Source organism: Sinocyclocheilus grahami, unplaced genomic scaffold (genome assembly GCF_001515645.1).
Source record: "Sinocyclocheilus grahami isolate Dianchi unplaced genomic scaffold, SAMN03320097.WGS_v1.1 scaffold1289.1, whole genome shotgun sequence".
NCBI lineage: Eukaryota > Metazoa > Chordata > Actinopteri > Cypriniformes > Cyprinidae > Sinocyclocheilus > Sinocyclocheilus grahami.
The window spans coordinates 308620-329592 of record NW_015506468.1 but is presented as its reverse complement, the minus strand read 5'-3'; the positions used below and the strand labels follow the sequence as shown (position 1 = coordinate 329592).

The following is a 20973-nucleotide window of genomic DNA, read 5'->3' as shown; positions in this document are numbered from 1 at the left end:
CACACACACACACACACACACACTCACTCACACACTATTTTACTGCTCCAAAAGCGACACCTAGTGGCAAAGAATGAATTTGCATTTTCATTCAGACCAACGCGAAAAGACCAACACGTGGGCGGGCAATATGCTAATGTTTCATGTTGACATCAACATGAAATGGCTTGGGATTCGTTTTAAAAACGACTCGTTTCTTTTGAGAGACAATAACTTTATACACGGTGCTCTATCTATCTATCTATCTATCTATCTATCTATCTATCTATCTATCTATCTATCTATCTATCTCTGTCTGTCTATCTATCCATCCATCCATCCATTTCCCTTTAAGGAGGCTTTGGTTTGTCAGATTTAATTTCTGGAGACATTTTCAGTCAAAAAGGGAAGTTTTATTTCTTTCTCAGGCAGCCACAAGGTCCAACAAGATGTTGTGGGCGGGGTCAGCGCAGGATCTGTCCAATCAGAGCTCGTTGCGCATCCTGTGGCTCGCTTATAAAGCTGGTTTCCGCATGTGTTTCTCAGCCTTCAGCGCGTGCAGCTCGCGGCGGACCGGAGCCGGTGTGTGTTTGAGCTGAACGGGGCTGTGAACGGAACCGAGCCGCGGGAGACGCTGTCCATCCACACCTCTAGAGGTGAGAGTCACTAGACAACTATATATATATTATATACCAGATATGTTATGATTGAATTAAACCTTCGAACATTTCAGTGTAATGTCAGATTCTTTAGTGATCTTCTTAGTCTCTGTCAAGGGCGATCTAGCCTGTATCTTATTTGTTCTGAAAACAGCTGGGTTGTTCTGTTAATGTGTGGAGAACAGCTGCTTTGTATACACATCTGAAAAACAGCAGTTTCATATGTAGCTATATATCGGATGTAATATGTAGCTATATTCAGGAGAACAGATGTTCAGTGGCTTATTTGTGACCCAGGAGCACAAAAGCAGTCATAAGGGACCATTTTTCTAAATTGAGATTTATACATCATCTGAAAGCTGAATAAATAGCTTTCCATTGATGTATGGTTTGTTAGGATCGGACAATATCTGGCTGAGATACAACTATTTGAAAATCTAGAATCTGAGGGAGCAAAAAAATCTAAATATTGAGAAAATCATCTTTAAAGTTGTTCAAATGAAGTTCTTAGCAATGCATATTACTAATCAAACATTAAGTTTTGATATAGTTACGGTAGGAAATGTACAAAATATCTTCACGGAACATGATCTTTACTTAATATCCTAATGATTTTTGGCATAAAAGAAAAATTGATCATTTTGACCCATACAATGTATTGTTGGCAGTTTAGTCTGTTGTAGAAAAGGATTCTGTGTCTGTAAAGAACTGCAGGTTTTAGTCTGCATAGTCAGGGAAAACCCACAGTTTAGTCTTTATATGTTTGAGAGAGCATGAGTTTGGCTTCTTAAGAACGGTTGGATTAGTCCGTTGGGTTTTGTTCATAAGTGTCTGACTCTGGAAGAACAACAGTTTAGTCTCTATTTTAGGGCATTCGTTTAGTTGTGTTTTTTTAACTGGAGAACAGCGTGTTTTAGTCCGTATGTGTCTGTAAGAAAGGCAGTGTAGTCTGTATGTTGCCAACAACAGTCTTTATACTCCTCACATTTGGGAGAAAAGTTCATATTTGGGGGGAAACGCTGGTTTAATCTGTTGTATTTGGGAAAACCTCTGTATATGTCTGAGAGTGTCATTTTAAATTGGGTTATTTTAATCTGAGAACGGTTGGTTTAGTCCATATGCGTCTGGAAGAAAGGCAGTTTAGTATGTATTAATGTCACCAACAACCGTCTAGTCTTCGCATTTGGGAGAAAAGCTGGTCTAGTCTGTATATTTGTGGCGAACAGACGTTTTTAGTGTGTTTGCTTTCGCAGAAATACAATATAGTCCGTATAAGTGGAGCACAACATTGTAATCCATTTGCATCTGGAAGAACCATTGGTTTTATCTGTAAATGTTTGAGAGCATATTGGTTTTTAATGGGAAAACAGTTGGTTTAGTCCATATTTAAATGGAAGAAGGCCAGTTTAGTTTATATATTTGGACCGAATAATAGTTTTAGTGCATTTGTGTTGGAGGAACCGTAGTTTAGTCCATATGGAACACAACAGTTAAAACCCTTTGCATTTGGTAGAAAAGCTGGTTTTGTTCATATGTATCTGAAATAACCAGTTTAATCTGTTTGCATTCTGAGAAATGCTGGTTTAGTTTTTATAGCCGATTTGGGGCGAACAACTTTTTAGTGTGTTTGCAGAAATGTAGTTTAGTCCATATATGTGTGGAGAACAACAGTTGAATCCATTTGCATCTGGAAGAACTGATGCTTTAGTCTGTAAATGTTTGAGACCATCAGTTTAATTGGTTATTAACAGGAAAACAGTTGGTTTAGTCCATATATATGTGTGGAGAACAACAGTTAAAGCTCTTTACATTATGGGAGAAACGCTGGTTTAGTCTGTATATTTGTGGCGAACCGATGTTTTTTTCCATTGATGTATGGTTTGTTAGGATCGGACAATATTTGGCTGAGATACAACTATTTGAAAATCTAGAATCTGAGGGAGCAAAAAAATCTAAATATTGAGAAAATCATCTTTAAAGTTGTTCAAATGAAGTTCTTAGCAATGCATATTACTAATCAAACATTAAGTTTTGATATATTTACAGTAGGAAATGTACAAAATATCTTCATGGAACATGATCTTTACTTAATATCCTAATGATTTTTGGCATAAAAGAAAAATTGATCATTTTGACCCATACAATGTATTGTTGGCAGTTTAGTCTGTTGTAGAAAAGGATTCTGTGTCTGTAAAGAACTGCAGGTTTTAGTCTGCATAGTCAGGGAAAACCCACAGTTTAGTCTTTATATGTTTGAGAGAGCATGAGTTTGGCTTCTTAAGAACGGTTGGATTAGTCCGTTGGGTTTTGTTCATAAGTGTCTGACTCTGGAAGAACAACAGTTTAGTCTCTATTTTAGGGCATTCGTTTAGTTGTGTTTTTTTAACTGGAGAACAGCGTGTTTTAGTCCGTATGTGTCTGTAAGAAAGGCAGTGTAGTCTGTATGTTGCCAACAACAGTCTTTATACTCCTCACATTTGGGAGAAAAGTTCATATTTGGGGGGAAACGCTGGTTTAATCTGTATTTGGGAAAACCTCTGTATATGTCTGAGAGTGTCATTTTAAATTGGGTTATTTTAATCTGAGAACGGTTGGTTTAGTCCATATGCGTCTGGAAGAAAGGCAGTTTAGTATGTATTAATGTCACCAACAACCGTCTAGTCTTCGCATTTGGGAGAAAAGCTGGTCTAGTCTGTATATTTGTGGCGAACAGACGTTTTTAGTGTGTTTGCTTTCGCAGAAATACAATATAGTCCGTATAAGTGGAGCACAACATTGTAATCCATTTGCATCTGGAAGAACCATTGGTTTTATCTTTGATTTATCGTTTGACAGCACTTACATATATATATATATATATATATATACACAAACAAACAAACAGGTGCATCTAAAAAAATTAAATATCGTGAAAAAGTAATTTTTTAAAAACTTATTTCAAAAAGTGAAACTTTCATATATTCTAGATTCATTACATGTAAAGTGAAACATTTAAAAATAAATTGTTTTGTATTAATTTGGATGATTAAAGCTTACAGGTCATGAAATTCAAAAATCCACTATCTCAAAATATTAGAATATTTCCTAAGATCAATCAAAAAAAGGATTTGCAAAACAGAAAAGTTCAAGTTATGTTAATTTATGCACTCAATACTTGGTCAATATATATATATACTGTGTGTGTGTGTATATAATTGCATCTGTTTATATATATGTAATATGATTTATTAATTGTTATTAATATATTTATTAATATCTGATGCAACTTTTGATTTTAATAACGTATTAGTAAATGTTTAACAGTATGTAATGTTTAACAAAGTAAATGTTGAACAATTAACATGAACTAACATTGCTTTAGAAGTTTTTTCATTATTAATGTAGTTAAGTAATGTTAAAGAACCTTATTGTAATAATTAATAATAATAATTTATGCATCTAGCAGATGCTTTTATCCAAAGCGACTTACAGTGCATTCAGGCTATACATTTTTTTTTTTTTACCAGTATGTTATTGTAAAGTTTTACCAAAAATATCAATGCATCATTTCCAACCAAGCCGTAATTTGTCAAATTATAATAATTGAGAAAATATTGTGTGTATATAAAATGCATGCAATGCTCAGTATGAAATTTGCCTTATATTTTATTCCAAAAAAGTTTAAAATCTCATTGCAATTAAATGTAATATGTAAATTTAATGTGACATTTTTATTGAAAATGACCGATCTCCTGACTAGTGATCTCAAAAAGTGTTTTTAAGGGAGCAAGGCCAAGTGTCCATATAAACACCCATATACTTCCTCTCATACATGATCCGCACCTTGTTCATTTCATCTGTCCATCCTGATGAATGTCCAGGTCTTTCCTCACGTTCTGTACACGAAGTGAGGACGGAAAAAACTAAATCCAACGCCTTTCCACTCTGAGAGTCCCGAACAAATGGCCTCAGATTTATTTTCAGCACACAAATCGTTTTTTCATCTGGTGCTGTAATTATTAATGAGGTATCAGGATACCGGAGCCGTTCTGAGTGTGAGTGTTCTGTTAATCGCTGAGAAACGTGCCGCCGGTTAAGGTTCGGCATCCGACGGGAGCGAGAACTGATCACCTTTCTTTTGTTTTGTCGTTTATAAAGAAGAACACTACACTTACAATGAAGGTTGTGTCTTGGCATTGCTGGTGGGATGAAGCACCTTCAAAATCCATGCAATCTTTGCAGGTTCTTTATAATGGAAAATGTTCTTTAGATGGTTAAAATAAGAACCGATCACTGAAAGTTTATTTTTTATTTTTTTATTGCATCACTTTACAAACTCCAATATGATTATAGTAGGTCAGATTTGTTTCCTTGTTTATTCCATAAAAGTGGCAAAAGTGGAAATATGATTTTTAAGTCTAAAGATACAAATTATATTTATTTATATTTTAAAAGTTTTATTTTTTTGTCAATGCAAAAAGCTGCATTTGACATTTAAATTCATTTGTGAAAATCATCCAACCCAGACACATTTTTAAATAATTATAATTAGATAATTATCTGATTTAATTTAATTACAAAAGATATCTCTGAGCTATATATTTCCTAGTCTTTACATAGGTTTTTATTTATTATATTTTAATTCATATTTTAATCAATATACAATATAATTCATATTATAATATTATTAATATAATATTTACATATAATACACTGTTTTATATATATATATCTGATATACTTAATATTATTTATTTTTATAATATCCCATAGCAATCAAATATTTTAGAATTAAAATAAAGAAGTTTTTTTTTAATGAGCATTGATTTAAAAAAAAAAGCACATTAACAAAAATAATCTGATCCAGACACACTTTTGTTTTGATAATTAGAATTTTATTTGGATAATTACTTTTACAATAGATATAATTTATGAAATGTAAATAAAAAAATTAATTAATTCAAATTATTAAGATTATAATATTTTAATTAATGTAATATTAGTATTATATAATTAATATAATCGAATATTAATGAACTATTTACATAAAATAGAATTCTATATTTATATTGTTGATGTATATTTAATGCTATTTATTTATTTATACAATATCCCATAGCAATCAGATATTTTAGAAAGATCATTATGCTTTTTTTTTTTTTAATACATTAATAAAAATCATCTGACGTATATGAATATAAATATATAAATGTATAAGTTATATTATAAATATTGTTTTTTACAATAAATACAATAGATATAATTCATGTTGACATGTAAATAAAAAAAATATTGAATTAAAATTGTAATACTATTAATATTATGTTTTAATTAATATATTCTCATATTAATATCATTGATATTTAGTTATATAATACACACCTTTTGCTTTGCCAGTCATCTGTAAAGAATTACAGTACACTTATAATAAATGTTCTTTATTGGCATCAATGGTTTCTTGAGGAACCTTTTTTTTTATATAGTGCATAAAGTTTATTTTGGGTATTAAAATATATAAAAATGTTTTTAGATTATAGCAGGTTGGTCTTTTTTTTGTTGTCCTAAAATGGACTTCTCCAAGCATACTTGCGTGTCAGACTGGAGTGAGATTACATCAGCTCTGACCTGCTTTCTAACTTCTGCTGAGGACAGGAGAGGGCTTGGGGACGAGGACGGAGCGTCGAGCGCTTCGGTGAGCAGATGGATTGGATTAGGTTTGCTAGAGAGGAACAGAGTATTTACTGCTGAAGGTCTCTGTGCTGTGCTCTTCTCGTGTTTGATTCGTTTGTGGGTCGCTCAGCTAGAACTAAACGCTCCTGTTGATTTCCCGCAGAGGAGCTGAAGACGGAGTCCCGCTGCTGTTACTGTAGATCGTATCAGCCTCTCTGTTATCAGAAACAGGTTAGTGATCTCGCTCTTATCCACAGAGACAACGTGAGAGTAATAGTCAATCTCATGAAAACACATTCAGGTCACATTTCAAGACAATTCTAAGTTATATTTTGCATTCAAATTAATTTATTTTATTTTTTGCATGTTTTGTTGTGAGTGCAAAAAAAAGCATTTGTTATTGTGATATAAATTTTTTTTTAAATCATCGTGTGTGTGTGTGTGTGTGTGTGTGTGTGTAAAATAAATGAGAATTTTAACAAGTAATAAACTATTATATAAGTGTTGACCAATTTGATGCAGGGCAACAACTCCATAAATGCAGTTATGCCCTAAAATTCAAGATATTGGTGCAAAAATGCCAATTACAAAAGATATCTCTGAGCTATATATTTCCTAGTCTTTACATAGGTTTTTATTTATTATATTTTAATTCATATTTTAATCAATATACAATATAATTCATATTATAATATTATTAATATAATATTTACATATAATACACTGTTTTATATATATATATCTGATATACTTAATATTATTTATTTTTATAATATCCCATAGCAATCAAATATTTTAGAATTAAAATAAAGAAGTTTTTTTTTAATGAGCATTGATTTAAAAAAAAAAGCACATTAACAAAAATAATCTGATCCAGACACACTTTTGTTTTGATAATTAGAATTTTATTTGGATAATTACTTTTACAATAGATATAATTTATGAAATGTAAATAAAAAAATTAATTAATTCAAATTATTAAGATTATAATATTTTAATTAATGTAATATTAGTATTATATAATTAATATAATCGAATATTAATGAACTATTTACATAAAATAGAATTCTATATTTATATTGTTGATGTATATTTAATGCTATTTATTTATTTATACAATATCCCATAGCAATCAGATATTTTAGAAAGAACATTATGCTTTTTTTTAAAAAATACATTAATAAAAATCATCTGACGTATATGAATATAAATATATAAATGTATAAGTTATATTATAAATATTGTTTTTTACAATAAATACAATAGATATAATTCATGTTGACATGTAAATAAAAAAAATATTGAATTAAAATTGTAATACTATTAATATTATGTTTTAATTAATATATTCTCATATTAATATCATTGATATTTAGTTATATAATACACACCTTTTGCTTTGCCAGTCATCTGTAAAGAATTACAGTACACTTATAATAAATGTTCTTTATTGGCATCAATGGTTTCTTGAGGAACCTTTTTTTTTATATAGTGCATAAAGTTTATTTTGGGTATTAAAATATATAAAAATGTTTTTAGATTATAGCAGGTTGGTCTTTTTTTTTGTTGTCCTAAATTGGACTTCTCCAAGCATACTTGCGTGTCAGACTGGAGTGAGATTACATCAGCTCTGACCTGCTTTCTAACTTCTGCTGAGGACAGGAGAGGGCTTGGGGACGAGGACGGAGCGTCGAGCGCTTCGGTGAGCAGATGGATTGGATTAGGTTTGCTAGAGAGGAACAGAGTATTTACTGCTGAAGGTCTCTGTGCTGTGCTCTTCTCGTGTTTGATTCGTTTGTGGGTCGCTCAGCTAGAACTAAACGCTCCTGTTGATTTCCCGCAGAGGAGCTGAAGACGGAGTCCCGCTGCTGTTACTGTAGATCGTATCAGCCTCTCTGTTATCAGAAACAGGTTAGTGATCTCGCTCTTATCCACAGAGACAACGTGAGAGTAATAGTCAATCTCATGAAAACACATTCAGGTCACATTTCAAGACAATTCTAAGTTATTTTGCATTCAAATTATTTTTTTTTTATTTTTTGCATGTTTTGAGTGCAAAAAAAAGCATTTGTTATTGTGATATAATTTTTTTTTTAAATCATCGTGTGTGTGTGTGTGTAAAATAAATGAGAATTTTAACAAGTAATAAACTATTATATAAGTGTTGACCAATTTGATGCAGGGCAACAACTCCATAAATGCAGTTATGCCCTAAAATTCAAGATATTGGTGCAAAAATGCCTTTCATCCAACTAAACTGACGCACCAGATGCATCAAGCCAGCCAGTCAGTTTAGAGCTTTTTTTTTCCTGCATGTTTGTGTGTTAGACACTCAGAGAGAGCGCAGCACTGTGGACGTGCTTGGTGTTTGGCCGTATAGGTTGTATAAATGTTGCATCTTGACTGCATGTTGATGCATGAGAGCTTTAGAGAAGCACTTCAGCTCTTCTGCTGTGGAAAGCAATCAGACGAAGCCTCTGCTCTTGATCTGAAGCATTAGGGAGACCAGATGACCCTGATTCTTATTGATCAGATGAGTTTGAACTTTACATAGACTGGAATAAATTAAACATAAATTGCACAGAATATTTTATATATATATACATACATACATACATACATACATACATACATGCGCACACACACATATATATATGTATGTGTTATATATATATATATATATATATATATAATAATATGCGTGTAATTTATTTTATATTTTTATGTACATAAATTTTGGCGCAATATAGTATTAATATAAGTAATATTATAAGTAGTAAGATATTCATTATATTTTAATTATAATATATATATTTTATATTATTTATTTGATAATTTATGTAAATAAAATTATAATAATGTAATATTTAACTATATGGTAATATTTTAAATAATATTATTATACAATATACCGGTAGCAATCAGATATTTTATGGAGCCAAAATACTATTGTTACAATAAATATGTGCAATAAATACGGATTTGTATTGTGTATATTTGTATTATAGGACAATGCTCAGTTTTGTTTTTAACTTAATTAAAAAATTTAAATATAAAATAACATCTGGTCACCCTATCTATATTTATGTCTATCTAATTTTTTATATATCTATATTTATGCAAGTAAATAAATAAAATTATTGTTATTAAACAATGTTAAAATATTATACTATTAATTTAATATTTATTATAATAATTTATATTGATCATATATATTTTCTATGATTTCTGTATATAATAGTGGTCAGATATTGTAGGGCTGTCCTGCAGCAGGGTTTGGTCTCCAGGGCAGTGGGGGGCAGTAGTGAGTCGCTCATCCTCTCTTCCTCACACAGTGGCAGGTGACAGGTTGCGTGTGGACTGGAGCCTGAGGAGCTCCTGCTCTGACCTGGTGCTCTTGGGCAACACGCGGACCAGTTTGGCACACGGCCTGGGCACGACATTTGGGCGCTCGGACCGTTTCCTCAAGGTGCCAAAGTTTCCTCTCAATCTGTTCCATGTCCATTTTTACTTCACAGCGTTCCCTTCCTCTCTGTGGCTCCTAAAAAACTCTTAAAGAGACAGTTCACCCAAAAATAAACATTAGCTATTAATTTACTCGCGCTCAGGTAGGGCTGGGCGATATCATGATCATTTCTTTCATATCAATCAATACCGATAATTATCACGATAAATGTCAAATCTTTATTTCTTTCAAGTTTAAAGCCAGATTTTTGCTCCAAGGCCATTCATTTTCCTAAACAAAAGAAATATCTTAATAGAAAAATGTATTTCATAGTTTCTGCGTGTGATATTGTTTCAAATCAAGAAACAGGTTTGTGTTGCCTGATAATATTAATAATAGTTAGTGCTGTCAAATGATTAAGCGCATCCAAAATAAAAGTTTTCGTTTACATAATATATGTGTGTGTGTACTGTGTATGTTTATGTATATATAAATACACACACATGCATGTATATATTTTGAAAATATTTACATGTGTATATATTTATATTCACATAATTTATATTATTTATAAATATATTTAATATATAAACATAATATATTTTTCTGAAATATATCCAAGCATGTGTGTGTATTCATATATATATATATATATATATATATTTAAACAAATCTTTTATTTTGGATGCGATTAATCACGATTAATAGTATTAAAAGCACTAATAACATTGCTTTTTTTTCTCTTATAAATGCACATTTGATAGTAGTAGTAGTAGTATCAGCTTTATTTGATGCAGATTTTTTTTTTTGTTCATTATCAACATTAGTAACATCTGTAAAAATTGTAGCAACCTCATTTTTATATAGTGAAAATGTATTATTTTTAATTAATCATTGGTCTTCCATGGTAGCATGCATTTAAATCGTGGTAAACACAGTTAAAACCACACATATAGCACACCTCAATACCATGGTAAAAATATAACTATCGTTTTTAGGAATTTGTATGAAAAACCGTAGTCTAAAACATTTAGTATCGGCTAAATGCACACATGCTATAGCTTAATCACTAAAGTACTGTAATTATATTCCATTGCTTGTTTATGATTAAAAGTACGTCATTATGCATCTTTTTTTTTTTTTAATTGGTATTTTTGTTCACCCATTTCTCTCATCTTTTTGAATAAGCAGCCGGACGTAGTTAAGCATAGCCATTTCAAAATAAGAGTCCTTATAGTATTTTGGACTTGTTTTTTATTTAATAAGTCCCTTATTATGGATGAAACCTTTATTTTTTATTTTTTTTGTTTGGTTACTATTCGTATTTTAGTTCCCATATTTCACTCATCTTTTTGATCGAGCAGTCAGAACTAGCAAAGCTTAGCCATTTCAAAATAAGAGTCTTTGTATTTTAGGCTTGTTTTTGATTAAAAGTCGATCATTATGCATAAAGTGTTTTTAGCTTCCTTATTATTTGTGTTTTGGTTCCCATATTTCTCATCATTTTGAATGAGCAGCTGAAGCAGTAAAGTATATACATTTCAAAATAAGAGTCCTGTTGTATTTTGGGCTTGTTTATTATTTAAAAGTCCCTCAATATGCATAAAATCTTTTTTCATATTGGTATTTTGGATCCCATATTTTTCATCTTTTTGAATGAGCAACCAAAAGTAGTAGATAAGATTAAAGATAATATACATTTCAAAATAAGAGTCCCAGTGTATTTTTGGTCTTGATCGATTAAAATGATTTTTTCCTGGTTATTATTGGTATTTTGGTTCAAATCTGGCATTTAAATCAATGTAAGCTCTTATATCTTCTCTCTGGGTCGCCCCTGTCACAGGAAAGAAAGACTAAAAGCATTATTTTATTTTTTAAAAGCATTATATTATAAGTGAAATCAATATTGATGAGTCTCTACTTCATGTGTATTGATATATGAGAACAGAAGCCAATTTCATATATATGTAAATATTAGAAAAAACACATCTTGAGTATTTAAACCAAACTTGCTGCTGAATGTACTTCAGTCTGTTTAATTAAGTAAAAGAATTTGAGATACTTGATTTAATTTGGGATTATATGGGTTTGTTCTGTAACGGCATTCGGTATTAATTAAGTCTTAAAAACTCTTAAATTTGATTTCTAAACTCCGCAGAAGCCCTGTGTTATTATAAAGTGGGCCACAGATCCTGCTTCTGCCGTCTCACTCCAAGGCCTGCCATGCACGAGCTATTTCTGTCATCATTATATGGTTAGCGGTCGAGGAAGCCTACATTCACATAACGGCACATCTTCCAGACGTCCACACTTGTGGCTGCGCCGTGGCCTGAAGAAAGCGAAATGCTGTCGAATGCTTCTTCATTACAGGGTTATTATAGTTAACTAAAACCATATAACATTTCTGTTACTTGAAATGAAATAAAAGAAATTTGAACTGAAATCAAATGAAATATTTTAGCTAGTTTCCAAAGCAACATTTGTTTAACTTGATGTGCTAAAATAACTAAAACTAAAACTGAAATAAAAATATAAATAAAAGCTATGCAAAAACACACCAAAATTACTCCAATTAACTCAAATTAAATAGAAAATTAAGAAATAAAAAAAGATTATACCAGTATCTCACTGAAATATCACAGATTTAAATAATATTTTGCTGTGTATATACAAAATGTAAAATTTTTTTTAATTAAGCTGAATTTTTATAAAATATTTGTATTTATTATATTATTTTGATGAATGTTGAATCTGCCATGTGAAGCTGATACGGCAATACAATTAAATACAGCCAACCAACTCAAACTGAATTGCATGTACATGTATGCATTTAGCAGGGGCTTTTATCCAAAGCAACATCACAGAGAATTAATTAACAATATTCATAATATACCATGCCAGGTTTATTAGACAACTAGATTAGGAAGCAAAGAAGAGAAGAAATGCAGAAAAAGAAAAACTGAGGAAAATGAAATGAAACTCTTCTTTAAAGCTTTTACTCCGTGTTTTATCTTCTCCTCTCAGGTAAATGTTGAGGACGGCAGCGACATGTTACCTAAATCCAGACGAGCTCTCACCATTCAAGAGATCGCAGCGCTGGCCAGATCTTCACTTCACGGTAAACTTTCTTACTGACTTTCGTTGATTTCATTAACAATATTTGTGATCCTACACCCAAACCTTACTGCTTGCATGTTTATTTAAATATGTGCATGTTTATTTACAGGAATATTTGCAATTAACAATGTTTGTCTTTGTAATCTGTCATCAAAATATAATTCATTTGCACAGCCTCCAAAACAAATGCAAACAAAAAATTAATTTTAATAATATACGGGTATGCATTTCAGTCTTTCTACTTCAAAATTTCATGTTTAATTGAATGTGTTTCTGAGTGAAAAATGTTTCTGCATCAAATTTAGATGTAGACCTCGTGGGATACTGATTAATGTTAATGTTAACCAATAGTCAAATATCTATTTAGTTTATTTTAGGATGCTGTTGTCGGTGATGCATCCTTTTTTTTTATGGTCAATATTTAACAGTAATTTAATGCTGGTTAACTTTCATGTTAACCAATAGTCAAATATCTATTTAGTTTATTTTAGGATGCTGTTGTCGGTGATGCATCCTTTTTTTTTATGGTCAATATTTAACAGTAATTTAATGCTGGTTAACTTTCATGTTAACCAATAGTCAAATATCTAGTTTATTTTAGACTGATGCTGTAGGAGATGCACCTTTTTTATATATATATATTTTTTTATAGATCTTGTCAATAGTAAAAACACAGTATTTTAATGCTGATTAATGTTAATGTTAACCAACAGTCAAATATCTATTTAGTTTATTTTAGGCTGCTGTTGTAGGTGATGCACCTTTTTATAACATTGTCAGTAGTTAAAATGCATTAATTTCATGCAGATTAGTGTTAATGTTAGCCAAAAGTCAAATCTTTTTAGTTTAATTTAAGTTCCTGTTGTTGGTGATGCACCTTTTTGAAAGCCTTCTCAATAGTTAACGCAGTAATTTAATGCTGATTAATGATCGTGTAATAAAAGGTACGGCAATAATGGCAAATAACAATAGATGAACATGAAGCGTCTCCATTGAGATGCTGTATTGTTCTGAGGTCATTTGGTCTCCATAAAGATCACAAAACCTGACCCTCACACACACTGTGAATACAAGAGATCACAGCTCACTAGATCTTCACGGTAAACACACACACACACATGCTTTCATTGCACGTGACGAGTCCTTTGTGTCGTACTGATTGACAGCATGACCTGGATTATTCCTCCTGTATTATGCAGCATTCGGGTCACTGACCCTTGCATGCGTGTGTGTGTGTTCAGGTTTCTCGCAGGTGGTCAAAGATCATGTGACGAAGCCCACAGCGATGGCGCAGGGCCGCGTGGCTCACCTGATCGAGTGGAAGGGCTGGTGTAAACCCACCGACACGCCTAGCGCCCTCGAGTCACACCTCACGTCATACTCTCATCTGTCCGAGGGCGAGCAGGAGGCACGATTCGCTGCAGGTCAGTGACCGCTGGAGATCCGCTCCTAAAGTGATTTTTGTCCAAGTGATTCCATGTTTGGCACGTGTAAATGGTCACTTTCTTTACTTAGCCTATGTTTTTTACAGTGTAGACAAGATAGCGGCATGTGATTGTAATTTCTATTTGCTTTTGTTAAATAATATTTTGCTGTGTATATACAAAATGTAAAATTTTTTTTAATTAAGCTGAATTTTTATAAAATATTTGTATTTATTATATTATTTTGATGAATGTTGAATCTGCCATGTGAAGCTGATACGGCAATACAATTAAATACAGCCAACCAACTCAAACTGAATTGCATGTACATGTATGCATTTAGCAGGGGCTTTTATCCAAAGCAACATCACAGAGAATTAATTAACAATATTCATAATATACCATGCCAGGTTTATTAGACAACTAGATTAGGAAGCAAAGAAGAGAAGAAATGCAGAAAAAGAAAAACTGAGGAAAATGAAATGAAACCATTTGAAATGAAACTCTTCTTTAAAGCTTTTACTCCGTGTTTTATCTTCTCCTCTCAGGTAAATGTTGAGGACGGCAGCGACATGTTACCTAAATCCAGACGAGCTCTCACCATTCAAGAGATCGCAGCGCTGGCCAGATCTTCACTTCACGGTAAACTTTCTTACTGACTTTCGTTGATTTCATTAACAATATTTGTGATCCTACACCCAAACCTTACTGCTTGCATGTTTATTTAAATATGTGCATGTTTATTTACAGGAATATTTGCAATTAACAATGTTTGTCTTTGTAATCTGTCATCAAAATATAATTCATTTGCACAGCCTCCAAAACAAATGCAAACAAAAAATTAATTTTAATAATATACGGGTATGCATTTCAGTCTTTCTACTTCAAAATTTCATGTTTAATTGAATGTGTTTCTGAGTGAAAAATGTTTCTGCATCAAATTTAGATGTAGACCTCGTGGGATACTGATTAATGTTAATGTTAACCAATAGTCAAATATCTATTTAGTTTATTTTAGGATGCTGTTGTCGGTGATGCATCCTTTTTTTTTATGGTCAATATTTAACAGTAATTTAATGCTGGTTAACTTTCATGTTAACCAATAGTCAAATATCTAGTTTATTTTAGACTGATGCTGTAGGAGATGCACCTTTTTTATATATATATATTTTTTTATAGATCTTGTCAATAGTAAAAACACAGTATTTTAATGCTGATTAATGTTAATGTTAACCAACAGTCAAATATCTATTTAGTTTATTTTAGGCTGCTGTTGTAGGTGATGCACCTTTTTATAACATTGTCAGTAGTTAAAATGCATTAATTTCATGCAGATTAGTGTTAATGTTAGCCAAAAGTCAAATCTTTTTAGTTTAATTTAAGTTCCTGTTGTTGGTGATGCACCTTTTTGAAAGCCTTCTCAATAGTTAACGCAGTAATTTAATGCTGATTAATGATCGTGTAATAAAAGGTACGGCAATAATGGCAAATAACAATAGATAAACATGAAGCGTCTCCATTGAGATGCTGTATTCTGAGGTCATTTGGTCTCCATAAAGATCACAAAACCTGACCCTCACACACACTGTGAATACAAGAGATCACAGCTCACTAGATCTTCACGGTAAACACACACACACACATGCTTTCATTGCACGTGACGAGTCCTTTGTGTCGTACTGATTGACAGCATGACCTGGATTATTCCTCCTGTATTATGCAGCATTCGGGTCACTGACCCTTGCATGCGTGTGTGTGTGTTCAGGTTTCTCGCAGGTGGTCAAAGATCATGTGACGAAGCCCACAGCGATGGCGCAGGGCCGCGTGGCTCACCTGATCGAGTGGAAGGGCTGGTGTAAACCCACCGACACGCCTAGCGCCCTCGAGTCACACCTCACGTCATACTCTCATCTGTCCGAGGGCGAGCAGGAGGCACGATTCGCTGCAGGTCAGTGACCGCTGGAGATCCGCTCCTAAAGTGATTTTTGTCCAAGTGATTCCATGTTTGGCACGTGTAAATGGTCACTTTCTTTACTTAGCCTATGTTTTTTACAGTGTAGACAAGATAGCGGCATGTGATTGTAATTTCTATTTGCTTTTGACGCGGCGCGACGCGACACTTGCATTCAGACAGAAAAAAAAAACACACTTTCACCATGTTTTTGGAGTAAAATGTTTTATAAATGAGTGTGAAAGATATACAGTATAAACAAACCCCTCAGTAAAAACCTTCAGAATATAGAGAGGAATAAAACTGCTAAGTTTAGTGTATCTAAGGGCTACTGCAGTGGAGAAAAAACTCATTTTGAGAAAATGGCCTTTAAAGTTATCTACAAATGAAAAAATAGGTAAATGGTATATGAACAAATCCCTCAGTGAAAACCTTCAAGATATAGATCCACTTCAGCAGCACTTACATACTCCAAAACTTGAAAGATATGGATTGTAATTTAAATCTACAGACGCAAATAGATGGAAGTGTAATAAAATAAACACTTAAATGCGTATTTTACAGCATGTTATGAAAAGCCACACAGCCCAAAATCTCAATTTACCTGTGCACTAAAAAAAAACTATGGTTTTGACTGTAGCGACTTGCCTTTTCAAAGTAAACCGATGTTTCAAACAACTTAAACTGCAAAAACACAGTAATAAACTATCAGTGCATTTTTTTTAGATACCTTTATCGGTCATTTTTGTTTGTCCAAATTAAAATGTAAAAATATGTACGTGTTAATAAAGATTTGAAAATAAATATAAAGTACTTAAGTATTTGGTGTTGTTTGATAAACATCATATTAAATGCAAAAAACGGCTGTTTGAAAATCTGTAAATACTGTTTTACTTCCTTTCTTCTCCGTGCGTCCCAATTTACGTACTTGCGCACTATTCCACTTTTTTTTCTTCTTCTTTTTTTAAAATATTCATATATGCATGCATTCATTCATTCATTCATCATGTGCCAAATTGCATTACAGTATTGGTAGTATCCTTATTTGTTACAGTTTTTCTCAATTGCTAACACACTATAACTGATTCGTTTGGCACAATTTTCCAACCATTCATACAGTTCCTGAAACAAAAACACGTTTCAAAACTTTTAACATTTCCCCCGTTTTCACACACGCTCCAATTTGCTCAGTGTTTTCAGCTAAACTCTACACAAGAACGGCATCATTTTGCACAGGTTTAACCATGTTCTCATTTAGAAAGCACAAACTGACAATATAACTACCTCAAGAATCACAAAATGAACACAAATAGCACACATTTATCTATGTGTGAACATTAAGTAGCAAAACTGATGACACACCAGTCAGAATCTCAGGATGATATAAAAAGGAGCACAGCTGATTATGTGATTTGGAAAATGAATCCTACTAGTGGGAGATGAGGGGAAAAGAACTGAAGGGGACTGGGTCAAAGGACATTTATTCCTGATGAAATACACAGCACTATAGTTGATCATGTTCTTGTGCATGAGGACAGCTGGCCTACAGGCTTTCAGTACTACTTACAGATCAAATATAATGACAGAACAGTAGCAGTACTTCAGATGAGAGACCTTTTACTTTTAGTTGTACACCCTCAAACTCATAACTGCTGAGCTGATTTGTAGCCAAGTACAGTACTTCTTACATGTACTGTATTTTTGCAGAACTAAGAGATGACTCTATATTCTGTTGTTCATATGCAATTCTTTGGTATTTGACCTTTTCCTTTCTAGTGCTTTTCATGTACTGTACTGTAAGATCTCTTTACAGCAGTGTAATAAAAATAATATTTTCTTACTGTAAAGCTTATTGTTTAATTTCACTGTATCTGCTATATTTACTGTAACATGTATCTGCTCTAATTATGTTGTATACTGTAATAGACATTGAGTTGTAAAATGCCAAAAGAAGGTTTTTGCAACAGTGTTATGAATTGAACTCATTAGGGTGTAAGACTCTGTTGTTGTGTGTGTGTTTCTGAGGGCGTGTGTGATATTTCTGAGGGCGAAGTGTTTGTTTTTTCAGCAAGATTGAATAGTTTTGGGTGAGAAGTTATGGATTTGTGTTTAGAGTTTCAAGAAAAGGAGTCACAATTTCAAGAAATGTGTTTAAGCAATCGAGAAAAAGTATAACTGAAAAACTAAGTGTGGGATACATTTGGGACAACAAATGTATATTTTATTTTGTTTTGTATTGCAGTTTTGCACCTGTATTGAGATTTTGCTTTTTTTATTGCATTTTATTTATTTTCAATTTTGAAGTAATTGACCAGCAAATCGAGCTCATGAGTTATTCCCATCCATGCCTTTATTCGTTTTTTTGTTAGTGTTTATGTATATTTTAATGTTTCATTTGCAGTTTTGTATCTATTGAAATTATTTATTTTTCCTTCTTCAAACATAAGCATGGCACCAAAGTTATGGGTTTGATTCCCAGGGAATGCATGGACGGATCAAATTAATTTCTTAAAGGTGCCTTGGATAAAAACATCTTTCAAATGTATAAACGTTATTGATGAAAGAAAATAAAGAAACAATAAATAATCATGTTGCATTGACCTCGTTAACAAACCACACAACCCAGTCTGATTGATGGAGAAATAACTCTTGAGAGCCTGTTCCTTTAATGAGTAATCAGACTAATGATCGAGCTCATGAGTCATCGGTTTATGTTTGCTTAACGATTCCACTTCCTTAACAATTCTTTAAACGATTTCCATCCGTACCTCTGACCTTTCCCAAGAGGCCCATCTGTCCTCTGAAGGTTACTTTCTGTTGCTCTTGGTGTGACAAAGCGTTTTTCCTGCAACGACATGACGATTTATGGGCCGAACCTGAGAGGAATTCATTCACAGCTCCCTCTCTGTCTCTCTCTCTGTCTGTCAATGTCGCAGGATTGTCCTTTTCATACAGTGACTAAGTAGTCATGTCATTGCGTGCGTGCGGGCATGTGGTCCATCCTGCAGAAACACACCCTCGGTGACTCTGTGGATAAAATCGAACTCTAGGAAATTTGCCAAAACTCGCTCTGTGTTTGCAGACCAAGCCTTCAGCAAAGGGTAAAAGATGAATGGAAGGATGAATCTATGAATAAACGCAAGCAAAGAGGGAGAGAGAGACTCAAACTATATTGAAAACGTCTCCGGTTACTTATTTAACCATGGTTCCCTGAGTAGGGAACGAGACACTGCTTCCTCTAGGGGGCGCTATGGGGAACGCCTCGTCGTGACCCGTGTCTGAAGCATACATTGAAAAAACACCAACAACACGTTGGCCGGCGACAGCCCATGACGTCACTACCGGTGCGACTACTAGTATAAATGGGCGCCGGGAGAACATGTCATTCACTTCTTTGTCTGATGCTTGCATTCGAAGCATGGCAGGAAGCCTAGAGGACGCAGTGTCTTGTTCCCTACTCCGGGAACCATGGTTACATAAGTAACCTGAGACGTTCCCTTTCAAGAGAACTTCAAACTGCATCCTCTAGGGGGCGCTATGGGGAACGGTATACCCACGCCGCCATGCTGAGGGGAATGCGGGCTAGAACTATGGCGAGCACTAAGTACCAACTTTACCATTTTCATGGTGAGTTGCCCCTGGGACGTCAGACGGCTGTCCGTGACTTTATCCCCTACGGCCAAAGGCCTAGGCTACATACCCAAACTTATCTGTTAGGGCCAGACTCCTGGGCCCAGGGTAGAGCTCCAGGTTTGGAATCAAAATGGATTCCTTTTAAGGGGATACGACCAAGAGCCTAGTATCATACTAAGTCTTGGCCTGTCACAAACACCCAGCTCTCAAACGAGAGGGCATGTGGTCCGTCCTGCAGAAACACACCCTCGGTGACTCTGTGGATAAAATCGAACTCTAGGAAATTTGCCAAAACTCGCTCTGTGTTTGCTGACCAAGCCTTCAGCAAAGGGTAAAAGATGAATGGAAGGATGAATCTATGAATAAACGCAAGCAAAGAGGGAGAGAGAGACTCAAACTATATTGAAAACGTCTCCGGTTACTTATGTAACCATGGTTCCCTGAGTAGGGAACGAGACACTGCTTCCTCTAGGGGGCGCTATGGGGAACGCCTCGTCGTGACCCGTGTCTGAAGCATACATTGAAAAAACACCAACAACACGTTGGCCGGCGACAGCCCATGACGTCACTACCGGTGCGACTACTAGTATAAATGGGCGCCGGGAGAACATGTCATTCACTTCTTTGTCTGATGCTTGCATTCGAAGCATGGCAGGAAGCCTAGAGGACGCAGTGTCTTGTTCCCTACTCCGGGAACCATGGTTACATAAGTAACCTGAGACGTTCCCTTTCAAGAGAACTTCAAACTGCATCCTCTAGGGGGCGCTATGGGGAACGGTATACCCACGCCGCCATGCTGAGGGGAATGCGGGCTAGAACTATGGCGAGCACTAAGTACCAACTTTACCATTTTCATGGTGAGTTGCCCCTGGGACGTCAGACGGCTGTCCGTGACTTTATCCCCTACGGCCAAAGGCCTAGGCTACATACCCAAACTTATCTGTTAGGGCCAGACTCCTGGGCCCAGGGTAGAGCTCCAGGTTTGGAATCAAAATGGATTCCTTTTAAGGGGATACGACCAAGAGCCTAGTATCATACTAAGTCTTGGCCTGTCACACAGGGGCTACTCCTTGCTCTTGGATAAGCTCTAAAAGCAGCATGTTCCAATGCTGGAAC

The 20973-nt window shown here is 33.9% G+C and overlaps 1 protein-coding gene across 1 annotated transcript in view; it reads left to right on the top strand.

Annotated features, from left to right (window-relative positions):
• LOC107568881 (protein FAM131A-like) overlaps positions 1 to 20973 on the top strand; it is a 33808-nt gene that overhangs the window by 624 nt on the left and 12211 nt on the right. Inside the window, exons 2-5 of the mRNA XM_016254877.1 lie at positions 526 to 635; positions 9623 to 9756; positions 12757 to 12850; positions 14091 to 14273. Coding sequence (XP_016110363.1) covers positions 526 to 635; positions 9623 to 9756; positions 12757 to 12850; positions 14091 to 14273 — 521 coding nt within the window. The remainder of the gene's footprint in view (positions 1 to 525; positions 636 to 9622; positions 9757 to 12756; positions 12851 to 14090; positions 14274 to 20973) is intronic.